This window comes from Chiloscyllium plagiosum, unplaced genomic scaffold (assembly GCF_037043375.1).
Source record: "Chiloscyllium plagiosum isolate Xiang-an unplaced genomic scaffold, Cpla_swu_hap1 HiC_scaffold_11, whole genome shotgun sequence".
In the NCBI taxonomy this organism is placed as follows: Eukaryota; Metazoa; Chordata; class Chondrichthyes; order Orectolobiformes; family Hemiscylliidae; genus Chiloscyllium; species Chiloscyllium plagiosum.
In genome coordinates this window covers 24,130,038-24,142,966 of record NW_028270149.1, presented here as the reverse complement: position 1 = coordinate 24,142,966, position 12,929 = coordinate 24,130,038, and the positions used below count along the sequence as shown (strand labels likewise).

The window sequence follows — 12,929 nt, the reverse complement described above, 5'->3', positions numbered from 1 at the left end:
ACATTGGAAAATAGAAGCCTGATACAGGAAGAGCAAGATTGCACTTCAGAAGTTGGAATTAAAGGATATTAACTTAGCACAGTAAAAGAAATGTTATGCTCCAATTCAATAAGCTAAGCAGTGTTATGTGATACTGTTGGAAATTGGAAGTATATTCAGTTTCTTAGTGTTACAGGTTCTAATTTGATTTGTGATTCACTTTAAAAAATAACTAACTTGAACACGGAAACAGAACCTTGTCTCAATCTCTAAAGCCTGTTTCGGGATTTACAAAGATCATGGCTGATTTGCGAATTAACTCCATATCTTTGCTTATGACTCAGATTCCTTAATGTCTTAGATTCAAAATAAAAACTGATCGAGCCTCAAATGTCATTTGTGGAAGAGTGTTGCAAACTTCTGCCATCCTTTGCCTGCATTTAACGTTTTCTAAGTTCACTCCTGGGAGGTCTCCCACTAAATTTAAAACCATATCCCTTTTAATCAACCCAGCAGAAATAATCATTTCTTATCGCTGTTTTCTTTGTGAGTTTATGCTTCCAAATATACATTGCCTATCACCTAGATTAATATCCTCAGCATGTCTGGACACATGGTTTTCCAACGCATTGCCAAAGTAGCAAATCAATATTGAAACTTGAAGGCTCCTGAACTGCTCTTTGAGTAGCATATCATTACATGCTGTCAATTAAAGCACCTGCCCATTATCCCTTCACTCTACCTCCTGTCAGTCAATGTTCTAACTAGGTCAACAATATGCCTTCAATTCCAGAAGTTTCAAAGTTACCAACAGTCTGCCATGTGAGCTTTTAATCCAATAACTTTCAGAAATCCATATAAAAGAGAGTCATAAAGATATACAGCATGGAAACACACCTTTTGGTCCAGCTCATTCATGTCAACCAGATATCCTAAATTAATCTAGTCCCATTTGCCAGCACTTGGCCTATACCCCTCTAAACCTTCCCATTCATAAACCCATCAAGGTGTCTTTTAAATGCTGTAATTGTACCAGCATCCACCACTTCCTCTGCCAGCTCATGCTATTCATGCACCACCTGCTGTATGAAAAGGTTGCCCCTTCTGTCCCTTTTAAATCGTTCCCTCTCACCATACTCTTTTGCCCTCTAGTTCTGGACTCCCCCATCCTGGGGGGAGTCCCACTCATGATTTTAAAGCCTTTATACAGTCACCTCCCAGCCTCCAATGCTCCAGGGAAAACAGCCCCAGCCTATTCAGCCCCTTCCTATTGCTCAAGTCCTCCAACCCTGGCAACATCCTTGTAGACCTTTCAAGTTTCACAGTTTCCTTCTTTTAGGAGGGAGACTAGAATTGCACACAACATTCTAACAATGACCTAACCAATGTCCTGTACAGCTGCAAAATGACCTCCAAACTCCTATACTCAATGCTTGACCAGTAAAGGAAAGCATACCAATTGCCTTCTTCACTATCCTATCCACCTGCGATGCTACTTCCAAGGAATTATGAAACTGCACTTCAAAAAGGTCTTTTTGTTCACTCCCCAGGACCTTACCATTAAGTGTATAAGTCCTGCCCTGATTTGTTTTTCCAAAATGCAGGACCTCAAATTTATCTAACTTAAACTCCTTCTACCACTCCTCAGCCCATTGGCCCATCTGATCAATATCCCTTTGTACTCCAAGGTAACCTTTTTTGCTACCCACTGCACCTCCAATTTTATGTAGTCTTTCCCTAATCCATCACTTCAATCACCTATTCAGAAAATTCAATCAGGTTTCTAGGGCATATCCTACCATTACAAATCCACACTGGCTCTCTCTGATCAGCAGGACATTTTCAAAATGTTCAGTCCTTTATTCGTAATGAAAGACACGAGCAACTTTCTAACATTAGATGTTGGACTAACTGGTCTGAGACTCTCCGGTTTCCCTCTCTCCCTTTGCAAAATTGTATATGTTACTTTGCTACTTGGGAATCTAAAAAGGATCCAACTAGAGAGAGTCTCATCCATTTCCTTCTCACATTCACCTCAAGATTTGTTTTTTTTAGTGCTAGTTTTTAAAAATCCATTGTTACGTTGCTTTCAACAACTTGTGAGAGTTCCTGTCACAATCAATGGTGCTTGGGATGTCTAGTGCACTGACCCTTTCAGATGCAAACTAATTGAGTTTTTATTTTCACCAACAATGTCACCATTAATCGGAGTTTCAAGTGGACAACATTGCTGCTGGTCACCTTCTTTTTCTGAACGTAGTTGAAAAACTTTTCACTGATTCTGATGTCACTTACACGGATACCAAAGTGAGTGTCAATGGTGATGGTGTGAAGTGGAGGAAGGTGATGTTGATGAACTGATTAGTTCAATCAAATTCAGATGAGGATATGACAATTGACGATGCATCATTTGTCTGAAGTCATTAATCTCTGTGTCACTGCATCCAAATCCTCAAAGCAATACTGCTGGCATCCACTGCAATGGCTAGTATCTTTCGGGTGAGCCTCCTTGTCTTCAGGTCATAGAGTGCCCGTCCCCTCCTGCAACTATGCCCCCAGTACATTTTCAGAGAATCTAGAAGGCTGTTATCTGCTATGCTGTGCCATTTTATTATCTTTTGCAGATCAAGTTCACTTTAAAATGACTTGCAGCTCGAATCAAAATAAACTTCCCTTTTTGGAGATACACACTACCTTGAACTTGTGCTAGCCCCTCAGTTTTGTGCCCCTGCTCAGGTATGCAACCACACATGGCATGAAGCTTGCGTGCATCCTACCTCAGAAGCAATTGCTGCAAATTAAGTGCTCATTGTGATTCCCATACCAACCTCCAGGCCTTAGTGAGTTGTGTTATTGATATTTTTATATGGATTGTACATTAACTGAAGAAATAATTTAGAAATTCCCAGTCGCACTGATTTTATGATGATCATGTAACCTGTGAAAACACAGGCCTGCATATTTTCATTTAGGCAGCAACCTCACTGGAGTACAAAAAAAAGTTCCTTATCAGGCGTAAAACTGACGAGGACAGGTGACAAGAACCATGTCCAGAGTGTTAAAGGTTTTTAAAGAACAATCTCAAGTGAAAGAAACAGGTAGACAGCCAGACATTTGGAATGGAGAAGAGAAGCAGAGCAAGGATAAGGCAAGAAGCAGTTACAAATAAAGAGGTGACGTAGCAATAGAAAGGTCTGACACAAGAAAAAGCAATTTAAAATTCACTGCAACAGTAAACAATAAGAAATAACTTGAAGAATTAACCAACTCTACTCACATCATCTTTAGGATCTACAGGTACTCCGAGACTTAACAGAAAGTCTACAATGTCTTTGTGCCCGGCTGAACATGACCAATGCAACACTGTCCTATTATCCTGAGCAAACATGAGAAGGAAATATAAAATTATTGGCATAAATTTTTTTTTTTTTTTTGAGTCCACAGATTTCACATAAATAACCTTCACCGATTTATTATAAATCATTTTAAGGACACTGAAGCTAAAAATAGCCAGTAGTTGAAAAGCAGAATATGCGATGAAAATAAATTAGAGCTTCTACTATCCTTATCCATAGCTCAAAGCTACAACACACGTAAGTTATGATGCGTGCATTTTACGACTCCTAGGAGCGGTGAGTACAACTCACCTGGCTGTAAGGCAGATCTACTTGGATTCAAACTAGACAGAGCGTAAGAAACAGCTGGTGTGGTTTTAACCCTAGAGTCACCACACCTAAGGTACGGGGTGAGCTTGAGAAGGTGCGACCTTTATAGTGACCTCAGTCCGTGCATGAATTGAACTTGTGCTGTTGACATTATTCTGCATCACAAACCAGTCATCCAACCAAATGAACTAACTCAACCCCTTCAATATATAAAATAATTTTAAAATGCTGGAAGTACTCAGTATCTGTGGAGTAAAAAACACAAAGTTATATCTGAAGTTCATTGAAGGTATCTCTAAAAAACAGATTATGACTAAGGTTTAAGAGTCCATTATCACGTAGCTGTGGGTAGGTTCACCGAGCTGGGAGGTTGATTTGCAGATGTTTTGTCACCTGCCCAGGTGACATCTTCAGTGCTTTGGAGTGTCCTGTGAAGCGCTGTTGTGCTGTCTCTTCTGGAATTTATTTGGTTCTGTTCCTGCTGCTTTCAGTTTCCGGTTCCAGTTGTTTGGCGGAGTGGTCAGTATATTGGGCCTAGATCTTTATGTTTGTTGATTAAGTCCATGGATGAATGCCATGCTTCGAGAAATTCTCTGGCTGTCCAATAACCGTTGTGTTGTCCCAGTCAAATTTGTCGTCCTTTTTATCTATGTGTATGGCTACTAGGGACAGCTGATCATGGTGCTTGGTGGTTAGTTGGTGTTCATGGATGCGGATTGCTAGTTGTCTGCCTGTTTATCCTATTATAGTGGTTTATGCAGTCTTTGCACCTGTTAGTCTTGCACATAATGGGTATAGGGTCTTTTGTTCTGGTGAGTTGTTGTCTGAACGTGGCAGTCGGTTTATGGGCTGTCATGAATTGCAGTGGTCAGAGAAGCCTGGCTGTTAGTTCTGAGATGCTTTTCATATAAGGTAGTATGGCTAGCATGTTGGATTGTGGCATGTCCTTGTTGCATTGTCTGTTTGCTAAGCATCTGTGGATGAAGTTACGGGAATATCAGTTTCTAGTGAAGACTGTGTAGAAGTGTTCTTCTCTTCGCAGGTTGGGAATGCTGCTGTGTATTATAGCCATTTTGAACAGGGTCCTAATGCAACTCCTTGTGCGATCGGGTGGTTACTGTTGTAGTTCAGGATCTGGTTGGTGTGTGAGATTTTCTTGTACCGAGGAACCTTGATTATCTGAATACTGGATTACCTGAAGGAGATTTCAAGGTCCCAATAGAAACACTACAAAGAGATGTTTCCAACACTGATCGCGTCTTTTGTTTAGAATGTTTAAAAATGAACTTGGCTCAGTAAAATGCTGCCAGGAACAGTCCTGGGCACTGATGGGAGCCCAAGCACTTTCTCCAAATGACTGACTGCCCACCCTCTCTCACTCTCTGCTCACACTTTCCCTGGAGTCCTACACGGGCGTGTACCCTGAACCCCTCCTTCCCCAGGTAATCCTTCCAACATGGACGGTGGAGTGTGTTGTGTGTTGGCTATTTGGAGACTCACCACTCCAAAGGCAGCAATATTCTTACTTGTGGTGTCCAGTCCAGCTGGGCGGAATGTTGGTGGGGGCAGGGGCAAACGGGTGTGTGTGGTTGGACAGGTTTGGTGGTGGTGGATGAAGGTGGGGGGGGGGGGGGGGGGGAAAGGAGGGGGCGGATGGGCAGGGACAAACTGGGTGAGACAGTTGGACGGGGCTGGGAGTCGGGCGGGGGTAAGGGGTTGGGGGGTAAACAGTGGCTCATACATGGTGTGCTGCTGCCTACTCTCCTGATAAGGGAGTGGACTTAGCAAGTGCTCATTGTGTCAATCCCATTGAACTGATTGGGGGTGCGAGGTTTCAGCAGTGCTGCAGGTCCCTTACACACAAGTGTGTGTCTGCTCAGAAACAAACCCCCGAGACAGCGAGGGGGAACAAGGTAGGCATAAAAGTGGAAAATGTTAACTTTAGAAAACTGAGCCCCAGAGAAGAGGCATTGAATCAATTAACCGAATAATCAATTATTCGAACGAAATAGTGCCTGCCCATTTCACTCGGGTAATCGAGGTTCCTCTGTACATTCTTGTAGTGCATTCGCCATTCGGTGTTCTTTCTACCATCACATCCAGAAATGGGAGTTGGTTGTTTCCTGCTCTCTCATAAATTTGATCCCTATGAGCATGGTGTTGATAATCAGGTGTGTGTTCTCGATCTCTGTTCTCTTAATGATATCAAAAGTGTTGTCCATGTATCTGATTCAGAGTTTGGGTATGGTTTGTGGGACGGCTGTTTGTTCCAATCTTTGCATTGTGAGCCCGGAGATAGGTGAGCCCATTAGTATCCCCTTAATCTGTTCATATTTGGTTGTTGAACGTGAAGTGCATCGTCAAGCAAGCACAGGTCTGGTTTGAGTATGTAGACCTTGTTGATAGTTTCCCCGTCATGTTGTCTGTTCTGTTTGTCCAGGAGGTTGGCTATTGTCTCTCTAGCTAGAGAGTTTTGTCAATCGAAGTAAACAGTGCCCTTACATCGAATGAGACCATTGCTTCGTCCTTGTCTATGTTTATTGCTCTTGATGTTGTCTAGGAATGATTGTATAGAGTGCTTGGACCTGCTGATTGGATGGTTCAATTTTTATTGGGAGTTCTTTTGCCACTGTATGTGATGGAAGTGCCACCAATGGGTCCAAGTGGTATGTCTGGTTTGTGTATCTTGGGTAATCCATAAAATCTTGGGGTGCTGTGACCTTCTGGTTTCAGCCTTTGTAAATCAATCCTGGCTATCAGTCCATGTTTTTGTAGGTTCTGTAGTGTGCTGTTTATTCTACACAAACACACAAGAGAAGCTGCATTAGGACCCTGTTCAAAAAGGCTACAACACACTGCAGCACTCCCATCCTGCGAAGACAAGAACATCTCTACAGAGTCTTCACCAAGAACAGACACTCCCACAACTTAATCCGTAGATGCTTAGCAGACAAACACCACGAGGACATACCACAACACAACGCACAAGCCATGCTACCTTATATAAAAAACCTCTCAGAACTAACAGTCAATCTTCTCTGACAACTGATTCATGTCAGCCACACTCAGACAACAACTCACCAGAACAAAAGCCGCTACATCCATCATGTGCAAGACTAATGTAATTTACAAGGTTCCATGCAAAGATTGCATGAACTACTAAAATAGGCCAAACAGGGAGACAACTAGCAATCACATCCATGAACACTAACTAGCTACTAAATGGCATAACCAGCTGTCCCTAGCAGCCAAACGCACAGATGACAAGGACCACAAATTCCACTGGGACTACACAATCATATGACAAGCTAAAGAACTTATGAGGACAGCTAGAGAATTTCTAGCAGCATGGCATTCAACTATGGACTCCATCAACAAATATATACACCTAGACCCAATGTACCAGCCACTACAACAAATGACTGAAACTGGAAACAAGAGGAGCAGAACCAAATAAATTCCAGATAACAGTCCAGCAGCACTTCATAGGAGGCTCCAAAGCACTGAAGATATCATCTAGACAGGGGATGAAACGTCTGGAAATCATCTTCCCAGTTTGGCAAACATAACCACAGATACAGCAACCAGCACCCAAGCTAAAAACTACTACACAAACCTTGAAGTCCATTATCACACTGCAGTTTGGGGATTTTCCTGTGTGCAGATTGGCTTCACTATTCTTAAGCAAGTGGTAAGACATGAAAAGTCCTTTATTGGCTATAACATGCTTCGTCATAACTTGCTGTTGAGAAAGTCACTATACAATTTCACATCTTAATTTACTTCCACAAAAATAACCTGTGGATGGTTTATATCAAATCTGGGAAAATAAATGGGGGCTCTATGTAACTTCTCACTCAAAACATGCACCAACAACAGGGCAGCACTCCTTCAGTATTGTGCTGAGTATTCAGGCTAGGTTATATTTAAAATGTCTTACTTTAATTATAACCTTCAGTCAAGCAACCCTTGCAGCAATCAACAACAACCTTAATATCTGTGTGAAGGGTCAACCAATTGTTTTTGGAAAAAAACTCCTTTACTTTGCCATGTCACATATCACAGCAGAAATGCTAAGAGACATCAGGAGTACTTAAACTGATGACAGTCCCAGGTATATATAACTCAGAGGCAAATAAATATAAAAGCCTTGCACAATTGAAGAAAACAAAAGTTAGTTATTAGAATAGCTAAGAGATTAATGAAGAGGATAATACACAATTCTGGCAACAAATGGTAATTTTTTTTCAGATAGGTTGGGAGTCAAAGCACTAATACAAGTTGAAATAAAGCCATTCAAGTTCTTCTTGGGGTAAAAAAAAGCATATTGAAGATACATAATATTTTACCATCACTGCTGTAAGTCTTTACTGCTGTGGACCATTAACTACAAAATATGGAATGCACTGTAAATAAAATTTATACATTGTAAAATAGAGTCACAGGGCTGTAGTTTAGGATGTCATAGCATGCAGGAACAAGGAGCCAGACTACTGACATAGATCATCGATTAAAGCAACGATGTTCTTTCTTGCCGCCAGAATTTAAAAGCACTCCTTCTTCACCATTTCCTAGGCAACAAATTAATTTGTTGAGAATCATACAGTATTGAAACAGACCCTTCAATACAACTCATCCACGTTTACCAGTTTCCCAAAATAAATTCGTCCCATTCACACACCTTTGGCCCATTTCCTTGTAAACATTTCCTATTCACATACCTGTCTAAATGTTGCAACTGTAGCTGGATCTATCACTTCCTCTGGCAATTCATTCCATATACACACCACTGTGTATGGAAAAGTTGCCCTCAGATCTCTTAAATCTTCCCCCTCACTTCAAAGCTATGCTCTCTCACTTACCACAGAAAAAAGACTGTCTATTCACCTTATCAATGCCCCACATGATTTTAGAATCGGCATAAGGTCACCTCTCAACCTTAAATGCTCCTGGGAAAAAAGTTCCTGCCTATCCAGTCTTTCCTTATAATTGAAACATTTCTAGAGCAATACATCAAGAAAGGAATTAGGGATCAAGCTATTTCAGAGGCAGTGTTATGCAATGAGAAAGGACTCATTAGTAGTTCTGTTACAAAATAACTTTCAGGGAAGAATAATCATAGCATGCTGAATTTCCCAGTAAGTTTCAAATTCTTTATCTATACTCATTTTGCACAAGATGAAAATTAAAACACCATTACAATCTTGTGTACCCAAGGACATGTTTCCTCAATGCAGGTATCTTCATTTACCTTTCTGAATCTAACTGGCATCCCGTTTCCTCCCCTCAGTCAAAGCAAAACGCTCAGACACAGCAGTTTTACCTTCATCTTTATTCCAGACCCCGGAGGGAGAGAGAACGATCACCCATGTGCACAGGTCTTCTCTGGAACAGCAATTTCTCAATTAACTATCTTGTCATTTTACAGGGAGGAGCATTCAGATAAAGCAACATACATATTAATTGGGTGACCATTACAATCAGCTAGTCAATAGTAAAGATTAAGCCATCTGCTATTACACAATGAATAACTGGCTTCACATAATGAATACTTTTCACCTTATTAAACTGACCTCATATATTGAATGCTACATCATCTTGTTAAATGGATCGACATATTTAACGTTTTTCCACCTTGTTAACCCATTACCCTTGCCTCCCCATTGTTAACTGCAAGTTCTTACCTGATCGGAGTCATACTCAGCTGAATCTCGTTTCACAAAACTCAGAACTTAACCCTTTCCCTACTCGATCATACCCTATGCACATTCTCAGTCCCTCTTTTTATCATTTCATGATAACCAATGGCATTACCGGCTTTCATAAGACTCTGACAGCCAGTATTTAAGCAAGAAATTGACACACAGCTTACAATGATTATAACAAAAAAGTTACTTGTCAGTTACAGAAATTAAGAGTTTGAAGAATCCTACCATTTGGAAAAAAAAATCACCAGTAAAGTTCTTAAACCCACAGTCCTTAGTGGCCACTCCATCCCCTCCAATTCAAGTGGAAACAAGCTAGTTCTCCAAAATCTCCTTTGGTAAAGTACAACCTGAAAACAAAATTCAGTCTGTCCTTGCATCACTCGTCAGAAAAATCTGAATTCTTGGATAAGGGCAGTTAAATGCTTCCCAAAACTGATGAGACTTCCGTCCATGCAGAGGTGCTTCAGGTGGAAGATACCAGCGCAAATGAGTGTGCAGTGGTGCAGCAGGCTAGGTGAATAACCGCATTCTTTGCTGCTTCTGCTCTTGCTCTGCTGCTAAACGTAACAAAGCCTGTTGTGATGTTAGCTTGATCAATGAACCTTCATATCCCTTAAATGATTGAAAGGCAAAGGTAAAACTCGCGTGGTTTAATGTCTGTAGAAAGGCCACTGACAAAAAGCGTATGGACCTCCTCTTAGAGTCATAGAGAGGAACAGCATGGAAACAGACGCTTCGGTCCAATCTGTCTATGCCGACCAGATATCCCAATCCAATCTAGTCCCAGATGCCAGCACCCGGCCCATATCCCTCCAAACCCTTCCTATTCATATACCCATCCAAATGCCTCTTAAATGTTACAATTGTACCAGCCTCCACCACATCCTCTGGCAGCTCATTCCATACACGTACCACCCTCTGTGTGAGAAAGTTGCCCCTTAGGTCTCTTTTATATCTTTCCCCCCTCACCCTAAACCTATGCCCTTTAGTTCTGGACTCCCCGACCCCAGGGAAAAGACTTTGTCTATTTATCCTATCCATGCCCCTCATAATTTTGTAAACTTCTATAAAAACATCCCTCAGCCTCTGACGCTCCAGGGAAAACAGCCCCAGCCTGTTTTCCCTATAGCACAAATCCTCCAACCCTGGCAACATCCTTGTAAATCTTTTCTGAACCCTTTCAAGTTTCACATCTTTCCGATAAGGAGACCAGAACTGCACGCAATATTCCAACAGTGGCCTAACCAATGTCCTGTACAGCCACAACATGACCTCCCAAATCCTGTACTCAATACTCTGACCAATAAAAGAAAGCATACCAAATGCCTTCTTCACTATCCTATCTACCTGCGACTCCACTTTCAAGGAACTATGAACCTGCACTCCAAGGTCTCCTTGTTCAGCAACATTCCCTAGAACCTTACCATTAAGTGTGTACGTCCTGCTAAGATTAGCTTTCCCAAAATGCAGCACCTCGCATTTATCTGAATTAAACTACATCTGCCACTTCTCAGCCCATTGACCCATCTGGTCCAGATCCTGTTGTAATCTGGAGGTAACCCTCTTCGCTGTCCACTACACCTCCAATTTTTGGTGTCATCTGCAAACTTACTAACAGTACCTCTTATGCTCGCATCCAAATCATTTATGTAAATGATAAAAAGTAGAGGGCCCAGCACCGATCTTTGTGGCGCTCCACTGGTCACTGGCCTCCAGTCTGAAAAACAACCCTCTGTCTTCTACCTTTGAGCCAGTTCTGTATCCAAATGGCTAGTTCTCCCTGTATGCCATGAGATCTAACCTTGCTAATCAATCAGTCTCCCATAGGGAACCTTGTCGAACGCCTTACTGGAGTCCATATAGATCACACCTACTGCTTTGCCCTCATCAATCTTCTTTGTTACTTCTTCAAAAGTCTCAATCAAGTTTGTGAGACATGATTTCCCATGTACAAAGCCATGTTGACTATCCCGAATCAGTCCTTGCCTTTCCAAATACATGTATATCCTGTCCCTCAGGATCCTCTCCAACAACTTGCCCACCACTGAAGTCAGGCTCACCGGTCTATAGTTCCCTGGCTTATCGTTTCCGCCCTTCTTAAACAGTGGCATCATGTTTGTCAACCTCCAGCCTTCCGGCACCTCACCTGTGACTATCGATGATACAAATATCTCAGCAAGAGGCCCAGCAATCACTTCTCTAGCTTCCCATAGAGTTCTCGGGTACACCTGATCAGGTCCTGGGGATTTATCCACTTTTTTGTGTTTCAAGACATCCAGCTCTTCCTCCTCTGCAATATGGACATTTTGAAAGATGTCAACATCTATTTCCCTACAGTCTATATCTTCCATATCCTTTTCCACAGTAAATACTGATGCAAAATATTCATTTAGTATCTTCCCCCATTTTCTGTGGCTCCACACAAAGGCCGCCTTGCTGATCTTTGAGGGGCCCTATTCTCTCCCTAGTTACCCTTTTGTCCTTAATATATTGTAAGTACCCTTTGGATTCTCCTTAATTCTATTTGCCAAAGCTATCTCCTGTCCCCTTTTTGCCCTCCTGATTTCCCTCTGAAGTATACTCCTACTGCATTTATACTCTAAGGTTTCACTCGATCTATCCTGTCTATACCTGACATCTGTTCCCTTCTTTTTCTTAACCAAACCCTCAATTTCTTTAGTCATCCAGCATTCCCTACACCTACCAGCCTTTCTTTTCACCCTGACAGGAATATACTTTCTCTGGATTCTTGTTATCTCATTTCTGAAAGTCTTCCCATTTTCCAGCCGTCCCTTTACCTGCGAACATCTGCCTCCAATCAGCTTTCAAATGTTCTTGCCTAATACCGTCAAAAATAGCCTTTCTCCAATTTAGAACTTCAACTTTTAGATCTGGTCTATCCTTTTCCATCACTATTTTAAAATGAATTGAATTATGGTCACTGGCCCCAAAGTGCTCCCCCACTGACACCTCAGTCACCTTTCCTGCCTTATTTCCCAAGTTTTGCACCTTCTCTAGTAGGCACATCCATATACTGAATCAGAAAATTGTCTTGTACACACTTAACAAATTCCTCTCCATCTAAACCTTTAACTCTTCACTGTTGTTGGTTTCTTCATTTTTGTGCTCATGACTGGGGAGCTATTGAATCTGTTGGATCAGGTTGTGGAGGGGTGGGCGGTGGTCCGAAGGCATGCTTTACCTGTGAATGGAGAAAATCTAGAGACAATGTGAGCTTTGCATTTCCTCTCTCGTTCCTTCCTTGCCGAGGTGGTTATCAGTATGAAGACAGTCACACATTCAACTACACTAAATTGTGTCTGCCTATTTCAACATTCTCAGTCGTCTTGAAGCCTGTTATTCTGTCCACTACTTACAACATTATTAAGTTTTATACAATCCAGAAACTTCTAAATTGTACTGTCTAAATGATTCAGTCAATTAGACAACAACAAGCAATGGTCGGTCCTAAAATCAAACCCTCAGGTACCACATTCAGGTTTTCAAAAATTATTTTCTTTAAACAAATTGATACTTGGCTAATGTGAAAGCTGTCAGGAAAAGTATTTCAAAAGTC

General features: G+C 41.6%; 1 protein-coding gene across 1 annotated transcript in view; it reads right to left on the bottom strand.

Moving 5' to 3' along the window:
- Window positions 1–12,929, bottom strand: part of psmd10 (proteasome 26S subunit, non-ATPase 10) — a 41,195-nt gene that overhangs the window by 24,929 nt on the left and 3,337 nt on the right. The window contains exon 2 of the mRNA XM_087991906.1: window positions 3,257–3,355. Coding sequence (XP_087848032.1) covers window positions 3,257–3,355 — 99 coding nt within the window. The remainder of the gene's footprint in view (window positions 1–3,256; window positions 3,356–12,929) is intronic.